Source organism: Pungitius pungitius, unplaced genomic scaffold (genome assembly GCF_949316345.1).
Source record: "Pungitius pungitius unplaced genomic scaffold, fPunPun2.1 scaffold_124, whole genome shotgun sequence".
Lineage (NCBI taxonomy): Eukaryota > Metazoa > Chordata > Actinopteri > Perciformes > Gasterosteidae > Pungitius > Pungitius pungitius.
Window position 1 is genome coordinate 1 of NW_026909816.1, and position 12878 is coordinate 12878.

General features: G+C 48.7%; 1 protein-coding gene across 1 annotated transcript; it reads right to left on the minus strand.

Annotated features, from left to right (window-relative positions):
* Positions 1-6: 6 nt before the first annotated feature.
* Positions 7-8183, minus strand: LOC119215754 (rho GTPase-activating protein 7). The gene is made up of 8 exons (XM_062560380.1): positions 8116-8183; positions 4188-4259; positions 3991-4072; positions 3505-3565; positions 2737-3149; positions 2379-2568; positions 1346-1666; positions 7-1008 (listed from the first exon to the last, which is right to left on the minus strand). The coding sequence occupies exons 1-8, from the start codon at positions 8126-8128 to the stop codon at positions 661-663; spliced, it is 1500 nt and encodes a 499-aa protein (XP_062416364.1). The 5' UTR covers positions 8129-8183; the 3' UTR covers positions 7-660.
* Between the last annotated feature and the right edge of the window lie 4695 nt (positions 8184-12878).

Genomic DNA, 12878 nt, shown 5'->3' on the forward strand with positions numbered 1-12878 from the left:
TCTGACATTTACCCTCACCACCATCACAGATGTTCAATAAGGTAGAACATTTTCACATGCTGGCGGGGGCGAGGTGAGCAGTTAAAGTAATCAAGGTCTACCCGCTGGAGAGCATGAATATCGAACTTTATTCATTGCAAGTCTGACATCCCCTGCACATATATGAAAAACCTTCATTTTCCTTATTGGGAGGGGAGCCGATATTTCACTTTTTTCCCAACATATCAGCAAACAACGAGGATGAGGCCGACTTCACCGCACGAGAGAGGCCTCATGGCTTTTTATCGCTCTGTATCAGAGAACAAATATGTGACGAAAAGAGATAACAGCCGCCCTATAAAAGGAGGCGATCAAAACTGTTCACCGTGTGCTTACTGCGTTTATCTTTAGTGCCTCATAGTGATTCCACCTACACTGTGGTTTGAGCCTAGGGAATAAATCACCATAACTGTCATCATCAGCGTCCGCTTACAAATATTCAGGGGGATTTAAAGTGTCGCTTGTATTTCTTTCAACTGAACATTGATGCAGATCAACATCTAGCAAACAAATTAACGTTTAATTCAGTTGAAGGACAAAGACAAAGAGAAGCCCAATCCATTGTTGGATTCCTTTTTGATGAAATATGAGATCGAGGGATGAATTACACTGCAAGCTCTCTCACCTGCACCTGGGCTGTGGTGATCTGGTCTTTGGCTCTTCTCCATTCAATTGTCCCTCCTCCGGGCTTTTTCCCTCCCCCTCCTCCTCCTCCTCCTCCTCCACCTCCTCCTCCTCCAGGTGGACGTGGCTGGGGGAAGACGGGCACGGGGAGGCCGCCGATGAGCCGCGACCAGGTGAGTCCTGGGAGGAAGATGTTGACGAGGAGGAGGAGGAGGAGCCTCTCTGACGGTCCTCCTCGGACAGATTCTCGGACCACGTGGACACCATTTGTTGGAGGTTGCTGATCCTCTCCAGAACGCCGTCCAGAGCGGAGAAGACGTCTTCACCGGCCAACAACAGATTCCCCTAGAGAGAGGAAAAGATCAAAGGAAAGTTCTCCCAATTCACCAGAACTTGTTGACTGGACGCCGCCAACAGTCATGATTCCTTTTTAATTATTGCAGATATAGTTGGATGAGGAAATGGCCATGATTCCTGCTAATTGTGCAATAAGATGTCCAAATTGGGACCTTCTCCTCCTAGATATTTATGATGTTGTACTGGAAAAGTGAGAGAGAAGTTCAAACCCTGCCAACCTTTAAACACTCGCACAAAGGGGGCGGCATTGTCGGGTGGTTTAAGATAAACACCAGTGTACCAAAATAAAAACGAGTTAGAGTGGAGCAACGGTCTCTGGACCCACCCCTGACTCCTCCCCCGTCCCTCCTGCACCAGCGACACTCCCGCCTTCGCCCGCGGACGGCGGCTGGTCGTCGGGCACGTTGTCGTAGACGCTCAGCCGATGATCCGCCGCGGCGAGCGGGCCGCCGCGGCGACCGTGGAAGCTCCCGGTCCTCCAGTTCACGGAGGCGTCGTCGATGACGGCCGAGGTGGAGGTGGAGCTGTGTTTGTGTGCGAGCGAGGTGGGGAAGGTTCCCGGTTTGTGACCGCTGGGGATCTGGAAGATCAGACGGTCGGGGCTGCTGCTGTTGTTGTTGTTGTTCCTGTTCTGGTTCCTGTAGTCCTGAGAGGGGGAACGGATGCATGGGTGAAGGACGGAATTAGGTAATCAGGGAATATATAATTATTTAACTTTATTATATGAACTTTAGGTCAGGAAAGCCGTGATGATGTCATGCTGCATTATAACAATGTGCATTGGTGTGATCGGACTAATCTTGCAATACTGGGGCATTGCGTTAATATAACGTACTATTTGTAAAGCTAATGACATTCCCATCAGTTTTAACTGATCCAATGTGCTTATAAGATCCTAATGAATATAAACTTGGGCTGTCAATAGATCCCAAAAATTAACAAATTAATCGCATATTTTGAAATACATTAACCGCGATTAAAAGGTTTTTTTGGACACAGTGGTGGTCCTCTGCAGCGTAGTTTTAGATGGAAGTAGCCTAGCAGCTAGCTTAGCCTAGCAGCTAGCTTAGCCTAGCAGCTAGCTTAGCTTAGTAGTGTGTAAAGTGGTCCGTTTAGCCTTCTGTTTGGAGGAATTCCTCTGCACAGTTCTTCTGTTTGTTTTACCTCCAATGCAAAAATCTCTCTCCATATTTAGCCACCGACTTGCTCTCTGCGATCTAACTGACGGCAGCTAGCCGCCGCTTCGTTTCCCGGGGTCGACGCTCCTGTTTTAGCGCATTATTCTCGGTCGCATTAATCGCACGGATTAACGCATCAATGCTGGCGGCCCCCGATGCAAAGTCATTTCCGGGCCTGACCTCTGTGCCGTTGCGGTGGTCGCCGCCGCTGGGGCGCTTGCAGTTCCTCCGGGCCCGGGCCACGGGGCTCGGCGTGCTGACGTTGCTGCTGCTGTTGCTCTCGGAGCGGCTGTCGCTGCCGCCGCTGCTGCCGGCGGCGTGGGGGGACGAGGGCGAGGAAGACGACCGGCTGTCGGGTCCAACCTGCGGGCTGGAGAAAAAGGCGGGTAGAACTCTATTCCGTTAGAGCTGCACAGGTACCTGACCGGCAGGTACGAGTCCATCGCAAACAATGCTCCATTGACCAAGAAAGAGAGTTGGAGGAAGGGACTCTTGCTACGGTCATCTTTTTATGGGGTCTTTGATCCACAATCCTCACCTGGATGTGCCGTGCAGCCTCGCCCTCCTCTCCTCCTCCTCCTCCTGGACCCCGAGGCCGGTCGGCGCCCTCAGTCTCAGTCTCTCCATCTTCCTCAGCAGGCTGGTCCCCTTCTTCCTGGGCGGTTTGTCCGGGTAGCGGCCTTCGACATCCGCCCTCGCGGCGTGCAATCCCCGACCCCCGCGCCCTTCGGGGGAAGAGGAGGGGGCTCCGGCGACCGAGGGGTCCGCCGGCAGCATCCCGTGGGCCGAGGAGCGGCGAGAGCGGCGGCCCTCGCTCTCGGCGCTGCCGGAGCTCCGGACGGAGGCGATGTCCCCCGGGGGGGGGTCGAGGCGTCGCCATCGCCGGGCCCGCCTGTCGTAGGTCCAGTTGGGGCTGATGGCGCAGAAGTCCTCTTCTTTCAAGTCTTCGCCCTGGAAGAAGAATGAGGGTGCGAAGTGCACACAAACCTGGATATACCACTTAATGCACAAACAGCATTACAGTCTGCAACACTGTATACACTATGCAACAATATGCAAGCAGTATAGTTCATAATGATTGATTGAACATCACATCCTTATGCAATGTCATCACCCTTTTATCTTCATAGTTGTTTGGACTTTACTTTCTCCTAGAAAGATGAACTGATCACTTTATATCAGCCCAAATCAAGTGAAGCTTAATGGGGTGATTTCACGGTGTGACTCCCTCCCCCCCCCCCCCCTCCTCTCGGCTTGTCTTGCCTTGATGGGAGAGTCTCTCTTTGTGTTTTTTTTTCACACTCACCCTGCGTTTCGATCTCGGCTCCAGCCTCATTTCCACACTTTTGTTTAGAGTGCTTAATCTCCTGAAAGAGGGAGGAGAGATTCAAGTGGACGGGTGTTAGACGGACGCGTTCTCTCCATTTCTCATGCGTGCGTTTATTATGCACACGGCATAATCCAGAGCTCATGTTTCTAGTATGCACGGCTTACTATCAGAGCGCAAACGCCCAATGAGATGAATCTGAGGAAACCGCATCCCCTCGCCCGCCCCCTCATCACCACCACTACTACTACTACTGTTGTGCCCTTGAGCAGGTCTGTAAACCTCTAACCGCTCCACCGGAGCATCTCATTGACTACGAAAGAGAATGTGAAGCAGGGTGTTCCTGCAAAAGAGTGAGACTGTACATTTTCCTTTGTTAAGTACAGTCAGGAGAGAGAGAGAGAGAGAAGCATGTTGACAAACCCCACGCGTCCTGTGTGCGGTGCACCTGTGCACCTGCGTTACCTGCAGAGCGAATCCAGGGCGTCCTCATCCAGGAAGTGGTGATCCCGCTTTGCCCACTCGATGTCAATGGGAACCCTGCAGTCTGACACACACACACACACACACACACACATATATATGAAACTAAGACATTGTTTGCATCATCTTGTTGGCGCCGTGTGGGTATCTGAAGATTACGTTAACACCCTTATGTTTACCTTTGAATAATTGCACATACTGAGGGAAGCCGGCCGCTTGCAGCCAATCGCAGGCCTCCTTGGCCTCAATCTCTGCAAACAGAGGGAGGAAAAAGAGCATTTGATTTAATTAAAATGCTTTCACGCTCCACACGCTTTAAGAGGGCAAATATTTGCCCTTAATCAGTTGTGTGTTTATGAAGTTAGATTACATTTGCATTTGCGTTGAGAAAAATAAATAAAAATCCTTGACAGGGAAAGGCTGCAAGCACATGCAGGCCTTTAATTAGCTTTGACTCATGGAAGAAGCCATTTTAATTAGTGCTAATTGATGGGGGCTTCTGAGAGAGAAGGGAAAGAGATGTTTCAGGTTTCTTTTTTGGTCCTCTTCTCGTCTTGCCTTCTAAAGAGGACACCCTTCTCACATGTCATTTGCTGCATAATGAAAAAGGATCAATTTCAAAAACATGTCACCATCATTCATCCATTGAACCCAAACCTCGCTTTTCTGTGTTCTCGACCCACTCAGTGTTTAAGGTAGTTTTACTGGTAAACAACAAAAGCCGTTGATGATAATAATAAGGAATATTTATGAACAATCCTTTTTTTTCCACTTAACCTCTGCAGTCCGGTATTTATTTTATTACTAAAGTGTTTTTAGAAAAGACGACGTGGAAAAGAAAAGATTCCGGCGTGAAGCTTAAACACGATTTGTTCATCCAGGATGTTTACAATAAGCAGCAATAAAGGAGTCCAGTTGCACATCCCAGAAGAGGGTATCACCTGAAAGGTCTCAAAACTATTTGTCCATCAAAGCCCCACCAGTGAAATGTTGAACCTGCCCCCCCTGCCCCCCCCCCTCTTTGTGCACAAGTAGAAAACATGGCCGACATCACCGGCTGCTCCGAAGAAGACCTCCTCAGACGCTTTGTTTTTAACTGCCTACTTTTTCACTTCACCAAACTCCATTTTTTTGGTGAAAATGTTTCTTAAAATTCCCATGACAGCAGGATGGAAACCTGTCGTGTGAACTGTTGTCGCTTCCCCCCCCCCACCCCCAGACGCCCGCGGATCTAGACAGCAGATACAAAGCAGATGGCCCAGATACGTAAACTCCGGAGGGGGGGGGGGGGGGGGGGGGGTCTTTCCCTGTCCCTACAGCGCGTCATTCTGCTGCTTCAAATCGCTCTGGTGGCTCAGAGCTTAGAGAAGAAGCTTCTGTTAGAAGATGTTTACGGTACAGTCCAAGCCTGCAGGGAAACTACCGGGTGGGGGGGGGGAAGTGAGCGATTACCATTTTTAGCATTATCTTGGGAGTCCTCGTGTAAAGCATTCAGGTCAAAACAAAGTCAGACGAATGAATCTGAAAGTGAGGAAGTGGATCTTGTAAAAGACATATTTTAAAGCTAAAGGGGTTCAATGGATCATCGGTTCAGCAGGAAACGCTGTTATAATAAAATATAACAGTGTCCTGCAAAATATGGTCAACATTTTGGTAATATTTAGTCCCTTCCCATGTGCAAAGTCCTTAATACTTAGAGGAACAAAATACTCCGAAATAACAAACGGGAGCGATGCTATCTTCCAAATGCCTCTGCAGGAAGTTGTGATTTGGCCCCTCTGGGCTCCTGATAAGAGATTTGCATGTGCGATCGATTAGTGCGGCTCCGACCCCGCCAGCGGCAGGAAGCCGGGCGGCGTGCGTCCGCCCCTCCAGAGGGGCCCCCGCCGAATGCGCGAAAGGGGGGGAAACGGGTTAGAGGGGCCCGCTTTGACGTAATCTTTTCCTCTCGAGGCGGTGACGACGGGTCCAGGCCTCTCATCGATTTAGCGACACCTGCTGCTCGCTCGTTTGTTTGTCCACACAAGAATGACACCTCCACCGATGGACCACGGCTTGAAAAACCATCTCCAAACCCCCCCCCCCCACGATCCGAAGCATCGCTGCGTCTTTGCCGCGCTGAAGGCCTCCGTAACCAAAGCGACGGATCATCGCTGTGATGCAACTCAGATCTAAAAAAAAAAAAGGTCACAGGTCGATTTACAGGACAAAACGCATTTCTGCTGTACGAGAACCACGATCCCAATGAAGAACGGGAAATTCCCTCAGGCTTCTTCTGATCTTCATCTCCCATTTGTCGTGTTCGGTGGCCGTGAGTTGTTCAGAAGTCTCTGCGACATCCTTTTTAAGTGGATTTTAAATCCCTGACATTTGAAGAAACTGTGTGAGAAAGAGAAAGTCTTAATATGTCAGCAAAGTGTGTTGTGACGTCATCGTAGATAGACTCCATCAATTATGCAAAAAAGGAGATTTGAAACAATTAATAATTGCATTCATCTAATTATCCTAATTAAATTGGCAAAACATGCTTAGATTCATAACACATATGTCCTTTTACAGATATTTAAATCTATAAACAGGTTCCTTGTGGTCCACTTACGTTTAGTCTTTGGTGTTTTTCCCACGGTATTAAACGTGAAACACGATCTTTCCTCTAATTTGCTGGTGGAAAAGCCGAGGCTGATCTCTGCCTTTTGAACTTTAAAAATGTACGACGTTTGCTGTTCTAATTGTTTTTGTAGTTATTCGTTTATGTGAAGCCTCTTTTGGCCCCGATGACTCACACACACACGCACACACACACACACACACACACACACACACACACACACACACACACACACACACAGAGAGAGAGACTGGACGTAACCTGGCTTATCCTCAGCTGGCAGGTGTATCTGCATTAGCTCATACGTCAACAGGAATAATCCCGCAGTGTAACTGCTCCTGGGTGCTGATGTCCAGAGGAGAGACAGCTCCAGCGAGTTCACATAAACACTCCCAGGTTACCGAGAAGTACATTTGTAGTCATTTACAGGGCTAATTCCTAAATAACAGATATGACAACAAAAAAAAAAACCCGGCAGCGTGTCGCCGGGCGGAAAGCTGCCGTGTTCTCCGTCCAAAAGATGCCTTTCAGTTCCCTGCCGGACGGCTGCTGAGGATCCATCATTCGGTCACCACATCCAACAACATGAACCGTTTCACGGCGTCGACCCCCCCCCCCCCTCTGACCAGTTGTGCTTTGTGCACAGAACCATTCGAGCATCAGAGAAGAATCGTTGAGATCAGACGTCTCTTTCAATGGAATATGTGCCCCCCCCCCCCCCCCCCACCTCCTAGCTAAAGTGAGGCCAAGGATTAGCGTTTTGATTATTTTATTTTTTTTAAGCATAGCTGTCGTTACGCTTAACAGACTTTGATGAGGAGATACAGACTTTTGAAACTGACTCGATCAACTCCATCACTTCAGTTCACTGTTAAAGTCACACGCATTAATCTTCCCCATCGGAAAAAAAACGCAGTCCGCTTCACACATCCACCGACACCCCAAAGATCAGGTCCCAGATCGCGGTCGTTTCCTACAGTTTAAACTCTTCTTTGACATGTGATCAATTCTCGACAGCAAACCCACACGTATTCTGCGCCACACACACACACACACACACACACACACACAGAGAGAGAGACGGCTTCTATTGTGCCGTTGAACTGAGCTCGTGACGTCGTCAGGCCCACGGGCCTTCGGTAAAACAATGAAGAACCCTCAGAGGATGCCGGAGTGTTTCGAATTCCTTTCCTGCCTCCCAAACAAGTCGAGCACGAGCGCCTTTACTCTTTGTCCAAAGCCGCCGATGCAAATTTACACCAAGAATCCGCTGAGAACTAGCAGCCCGAGCCAAACCGAAGGAAGAGGCTGTAATGGGCAGCCCGATAGAGCCAAAGTCGGTCCAACAAAAACCTCGTTAAATACCACTCTTTCAGCTGATTCAACCAATCAGCTCTTTAATGAATGTCATCAAGCATTAATTGTCAATCGTCATCCAAAAGAAAACAGACAGAAGCGATTGTCATCATCGCTGCACCTGAGCTGCAACTCGTACTCACTTGTGATCATCATGCTGCTTCTTCTCGGATCGAGGGAAGTTCAACCAAGGTCCACGTTACCTCCCCCCTCCCCCGCCCCGACCCCCCCGAGAATGGATGCGGAGTGAGGAAAAGTCATACATCCAACGCTGTGATGAAGCAGTGGAGTCCAGCGGCGCTGCTCACGTTGGGCATCGTGTTAATGAAGTCATTGTTGAAGGTTTCCCCCGCCACTCCCCCTTCCTCCGGGCCTGGGACCGACCATCTGAACGCCACGGGAGGAGGGAAGCGGGGGGGCTAAAAATAACCAGGAGTTAAACACTTGAGACACACGAGGTTCAGACGCACCAAGTGGAATCACTTGGACCGTCCGTGGCTGCAGAGAAGCGAGCGAAGGGTCGAATTAGTGAGATACGATTACCGCTCGACCCCCCCCCCCCCCCCCTCCCCCCTCCCTGGAAGGAAGCATGGCAGTGGTTCCGGGGAGGGAACCGCAGCAGTTTGAAACTCCTCACAAAACCCCATGGTTTTAAAAGTCAGAGTTCCTTCCTCTCTAATAGCCTGTAGTCCTTCAAGGCTTCATCTTGGCTCAGTCCACCGCACGCCATTAGCGTTAATGGCCTTCCATTTAACACATAGGTGTTCGATTATGGGATTCTAAATGTGCGAAAGTCCCTCTGAGGAGGAAAGGGGGTGGCGGGGGGGCGGTCTGCGTGATGCGCTACATTAATCCACAAGTGGAGGGTGGGCAAACAGCTAATGGACTTCTTCACAGTCTGCGGAGAGTCATCCGGCCAGAGGAGAGGAAGAGGAGGGAAAGGTTGGTTCATGCGTTGGAGGAGGTCTGCTTTGGGAGGAACGTGGAGTAACAGGAAGTCAGGCTCCCGACTCCTCGTACGGCGGGAGTGAGCCTTTTTGTTTTACCCGCGAAGGTTTCTACCGAAAAGCCCCCCCCCCCCGGGAGGCGGCACCACGCGGACCGGAGGCCCGGCACCGGAGCGCCCGAGGCCCGACCCCCCCCCCCCCCCTTCCTCCAGCAGGAGCCTCGTCGGCGTCACGGGAGGAAGAATCCAACAATACACACAGCGGATGGGAGTTTCTGTCTGTATGTGTGTGTCTGTGTGTGTGTGGTGTTTATGTGTGGTACGTGCATTCGTGTGTACGTGTGTGTGTGTTTTTACGTTAGAGGGGGGGCAGTTACAGAAGGTAAAGATATAGGTTTACTCCTACAAACTCAGCCTTGTGTGTGTGAGTGGTTGAGTTTTACTTGGGGCTTGTAAATGTGTGTGTGTGTGTGTGTGTGTGTGTGTGTGTGTGTGTGGTGTTTATGTGTGGTACGTGCATTCGTGTGTACGTGTGTTTTTACGTTAGAGGGGGGGCAGTTACAGAAGGTAAAGATATAGGTTCACTCCTACAAACTCAGCCCTGTGTGTGTGAGTGGTTGAGTTTTACTTGGGGCTTGTAAATGTGTGTGTGTGTGTGTGTGTGTGTGTGTGTCCAATCTGAATCCAGCCTCGGAGGCTTTGAGGCTGGTATTTCCGATGTAGAAGGACAGGAAGCGGCCTGCTCTCTTGAACTGTGTCCTTCTTTTTGACACACTTCAGTGTGTGTGTGTGTGTGTGTGTGTGTGTAAATTGGTGAATTAATCATTTTAAATAACTCCTCATATAAAAACATATTCTTTGGTTCCAGTTTCACACGTGATTTCATCTGCTTCTTTTCTCAATTGTATTTTATTGATAACCAACAATAACTAATGAATACATTAAATAATTCATTGTAACTCTCATGGTAAAGAATCATAGCGGATCCCCTTCATCCTCACAGGAATCAATGACTTGATTAAATGTATTTATCATGGATGGGAAAATTGGCTCCTGGGAAAATTGACTCATCGCATCATTATGTTTTTTGCCAATATAAGAAAAAGGCATTTTGTGATCTGAGGTCTGTCAGATATTCAGCTTCTAAGCAGGAAAGTCATTTGATTCCAATCCTTTAAAATTTGACATACGAGAGTGAGCCTAAAACACAGAAATGTAAAAAAAAATCATTCACAAGTCACTCTCAAGAAAGAAGAGACGACTTCAACAGACTTCCAAAGCGCATCTCCGTTGGTGGAGTTCTCCTTGTGTCCTGATAACATGACCGCCCACATGACACCATCCGAAAAGAAAACATGTTGAGAAAGACCTCTCGGTCACTTTGAATTCCCCCCCCTCCCCCCCCCGGTTGTCCGTCACATCTCAAAAAGGTCCTTCTGATGCCTTTTCGCTTCACACCCACAGCGACGCTCTGGTCCACACAAACCGGACGATGTGGAAAGGGGGCGGAGTCAAACAAGCCAGCGACTGAAAACAGGAAATAAATAAATTGGCGCCGAGGATTCTGAAGAACGTTCTTAAAATATCCGTCTGGAATCATCCAAACGTTGAAGTTTAAAGCCGCCGGCGGTCAGATGAGAGGCGTTGGTTTAAAAACGCCCATTCGGCCTCCTGTGCAATGTTGATATAACAAGCAGGAGCGTCTGTTTGGGGATTGGGTTGATGGATTGCTTTCTGCTCGCCACCTTGTTATCTTCCCTGCAGAGTTCATCCTTATTTTCCCTGCCTAAACCGGCCTATTACCGTACTGTCAGCTGGCTTTCCTGTTCTGATGAATAGCCGGGCCGCGGACCGGCCAGGTGCGAATGTAACTGAGACCGAAAGCATTTCCTCGGATAATTCAAGAAAAAAAAAACAGCAAAATTAAGGGGGAGAAAATAAAAATAATAATAATACATGTGGGATTATATTCTGGTGGCCTCATCATGTCTTTTGCTATTGCGTTGTGTGTAGATTTAAAGGTGAAATACACACAAAAGCAACGTATGATTCCAAGATGAAGCGCCCTGTTGTTCATGTTCTGGACGGAAACCCGGGGGGGGGGGGGGGGGGGCGGGTCGCCAAGGGTCAGCAGTGCGTTTCAGAACGTTATTACCAGCACGTAAGAGTGCATTCAACAGTGGACCCGAGCTGGAGGAGTGAAGGGGCGTCTCCACGCAGGGACATACGGGAATAGAAGAGCATGGCCCCTCATTACACCACCCAACGCCCCCCCCGAGGAAACCGTGACCTTGTGGTCCCCCCCCCCCCCTCCTCCCACCCCTCTCTCCCAGCATGTTGACTTTCTCATTTCAAACTCATTCCGCCCAAAAAAAACAGAGGAGCAATAAGTAGGGTTTTGCTGCCGATGGGGTCTGCAGATCAATACCAGTGACTAAACAAATACTCCATCAACTGCTGGGCAAAAACTGCCTCTTTATCGGAGCAAACTGCGCCCGTCTAGACAATAAATGACTTAATCACTAAGCAAATTGACTGTGAGCGCAAAGAGGTCTTTAATGCAAAGTGTAAGGAGATTTGTTTTCTTTGGGCCGTTAATTGCAAACAAATAGGGACACAAACAGACTCGAATATTCTAAAAAGGAGTTGGTGTTTAATTCAGTATTCAATTAAAATTGTTTTGTCAAAAAAAAAAAAAAAAAAAAAGTTTTAGGATAAGATACGCAACGCCATGTTTGTGTCGGTTCGCTGGTCCGTTCAACTTTAAAAGCCAAGCCGATATCTGCATTTAAACCATTCGTAATGTAACAATAGATCCATGTATGCTTCACCCATTAAATATGGATGGAAAGACGAGAAAGTCACACACTTATTTCTTTTTCTTTTTTATAAACCTCGCTGATCACTCGACGACGAGGAAGGCGATCGGGCCGCTTCGTTATTGGTGATTCATGATCCACCTCTGCACTAAATCTGCAGTCCTAGATCTCCCCGTTTGTCCCGAGAGGTGTTAATGGAAGAAGGAGGGGGGGGGGGGGGGGGGGGGACCCTTCATGCACGGCGTGCGGATCACTCGTCCACTCTCCTTCTCTTTCTTCACCTCTTCTTCTGTTTCACTTTGTGATTTGTCTCCTTCGCTGCGTTGTTCAGTCCGAGCCGCCCCCCCCCCCCCCCCCCCCTCCAGAGGGCTCGTAGTGTACCGATCTGCGTGAACCGCAGTGAGCGGTAATGAGGCGCGAGGGGAGACCGATGGAGGCGGGTGAAAAATACATTCATTTTTTTTTTTTTTATACCTTAATTGCCACGGTGAGGAGGCACCTGAGCTTTGGGGCCTTAATCCCTCTGACATTTCCCTTGAATGCCAGACTTAATAATACGGAGCCTCGCACACCGCTAATGGATCAATGCGGCTTGGAGACGGCAGGCCTTTTAAAAAAAAAAAAAAAAAAAAAAAAAAAAAAGTTCAAGTCCCTTAAAGAGGATGTGAAAAATAAACATCACTTAGTGGTGGAATGGAGTTCGGTTTACTTTTTTCACCTTGTTTGCACTTCTTTAGACACACAAAGGGGCCGGTGAGGACACTTGTGTTCAGACTTCACCAAACAGACAAATCCCTTCAAGAGCTTCAAGACCCCCGCGCGCGCATGAAGCAACGTCTGAAACATTTAGCAGTGTCACAAGTGACATTTAAACGCAATAAAACAGGAGTAATTTGACGTTAAAGCAAATCCATCCATGACAGTCAGAGAGTAAATGATATTCTACAGACTAAAAAAATAAGTAGATGAGAAAACAGTAAATTGGCAATCCATGTTGATTAATTACTCTCAGTTTCATGTGTAATTTCCAACTTCATTTAGATAAAAGTCCCGAAACGTGTTCCTCCAAGTGGAAGATTCCCCGAAAAACCGCTCATGAACCGATGCGTCCGGCGTGACTGAAGGTCTCACTTTTATGAAA

Coding starts and splice junctions, on each gene's coding strand:
- LOC119215754 (XM_062560380.1), bottom strand. Junction 3,566..3,990: donor GCCCTGGATTCGCTCTGCAG/GTAACGCAGGTG, acceptor TCCCTCTTTCAG/GAGATTAAGCACTCTAAACA. Junction 2,569..2,736: donor AGGCTGCACGGCACATCCAG/GTGAGGATTGTG, acceptor CTTTTTCTCCAG/CCCGCAGGTTGGACCCGACA.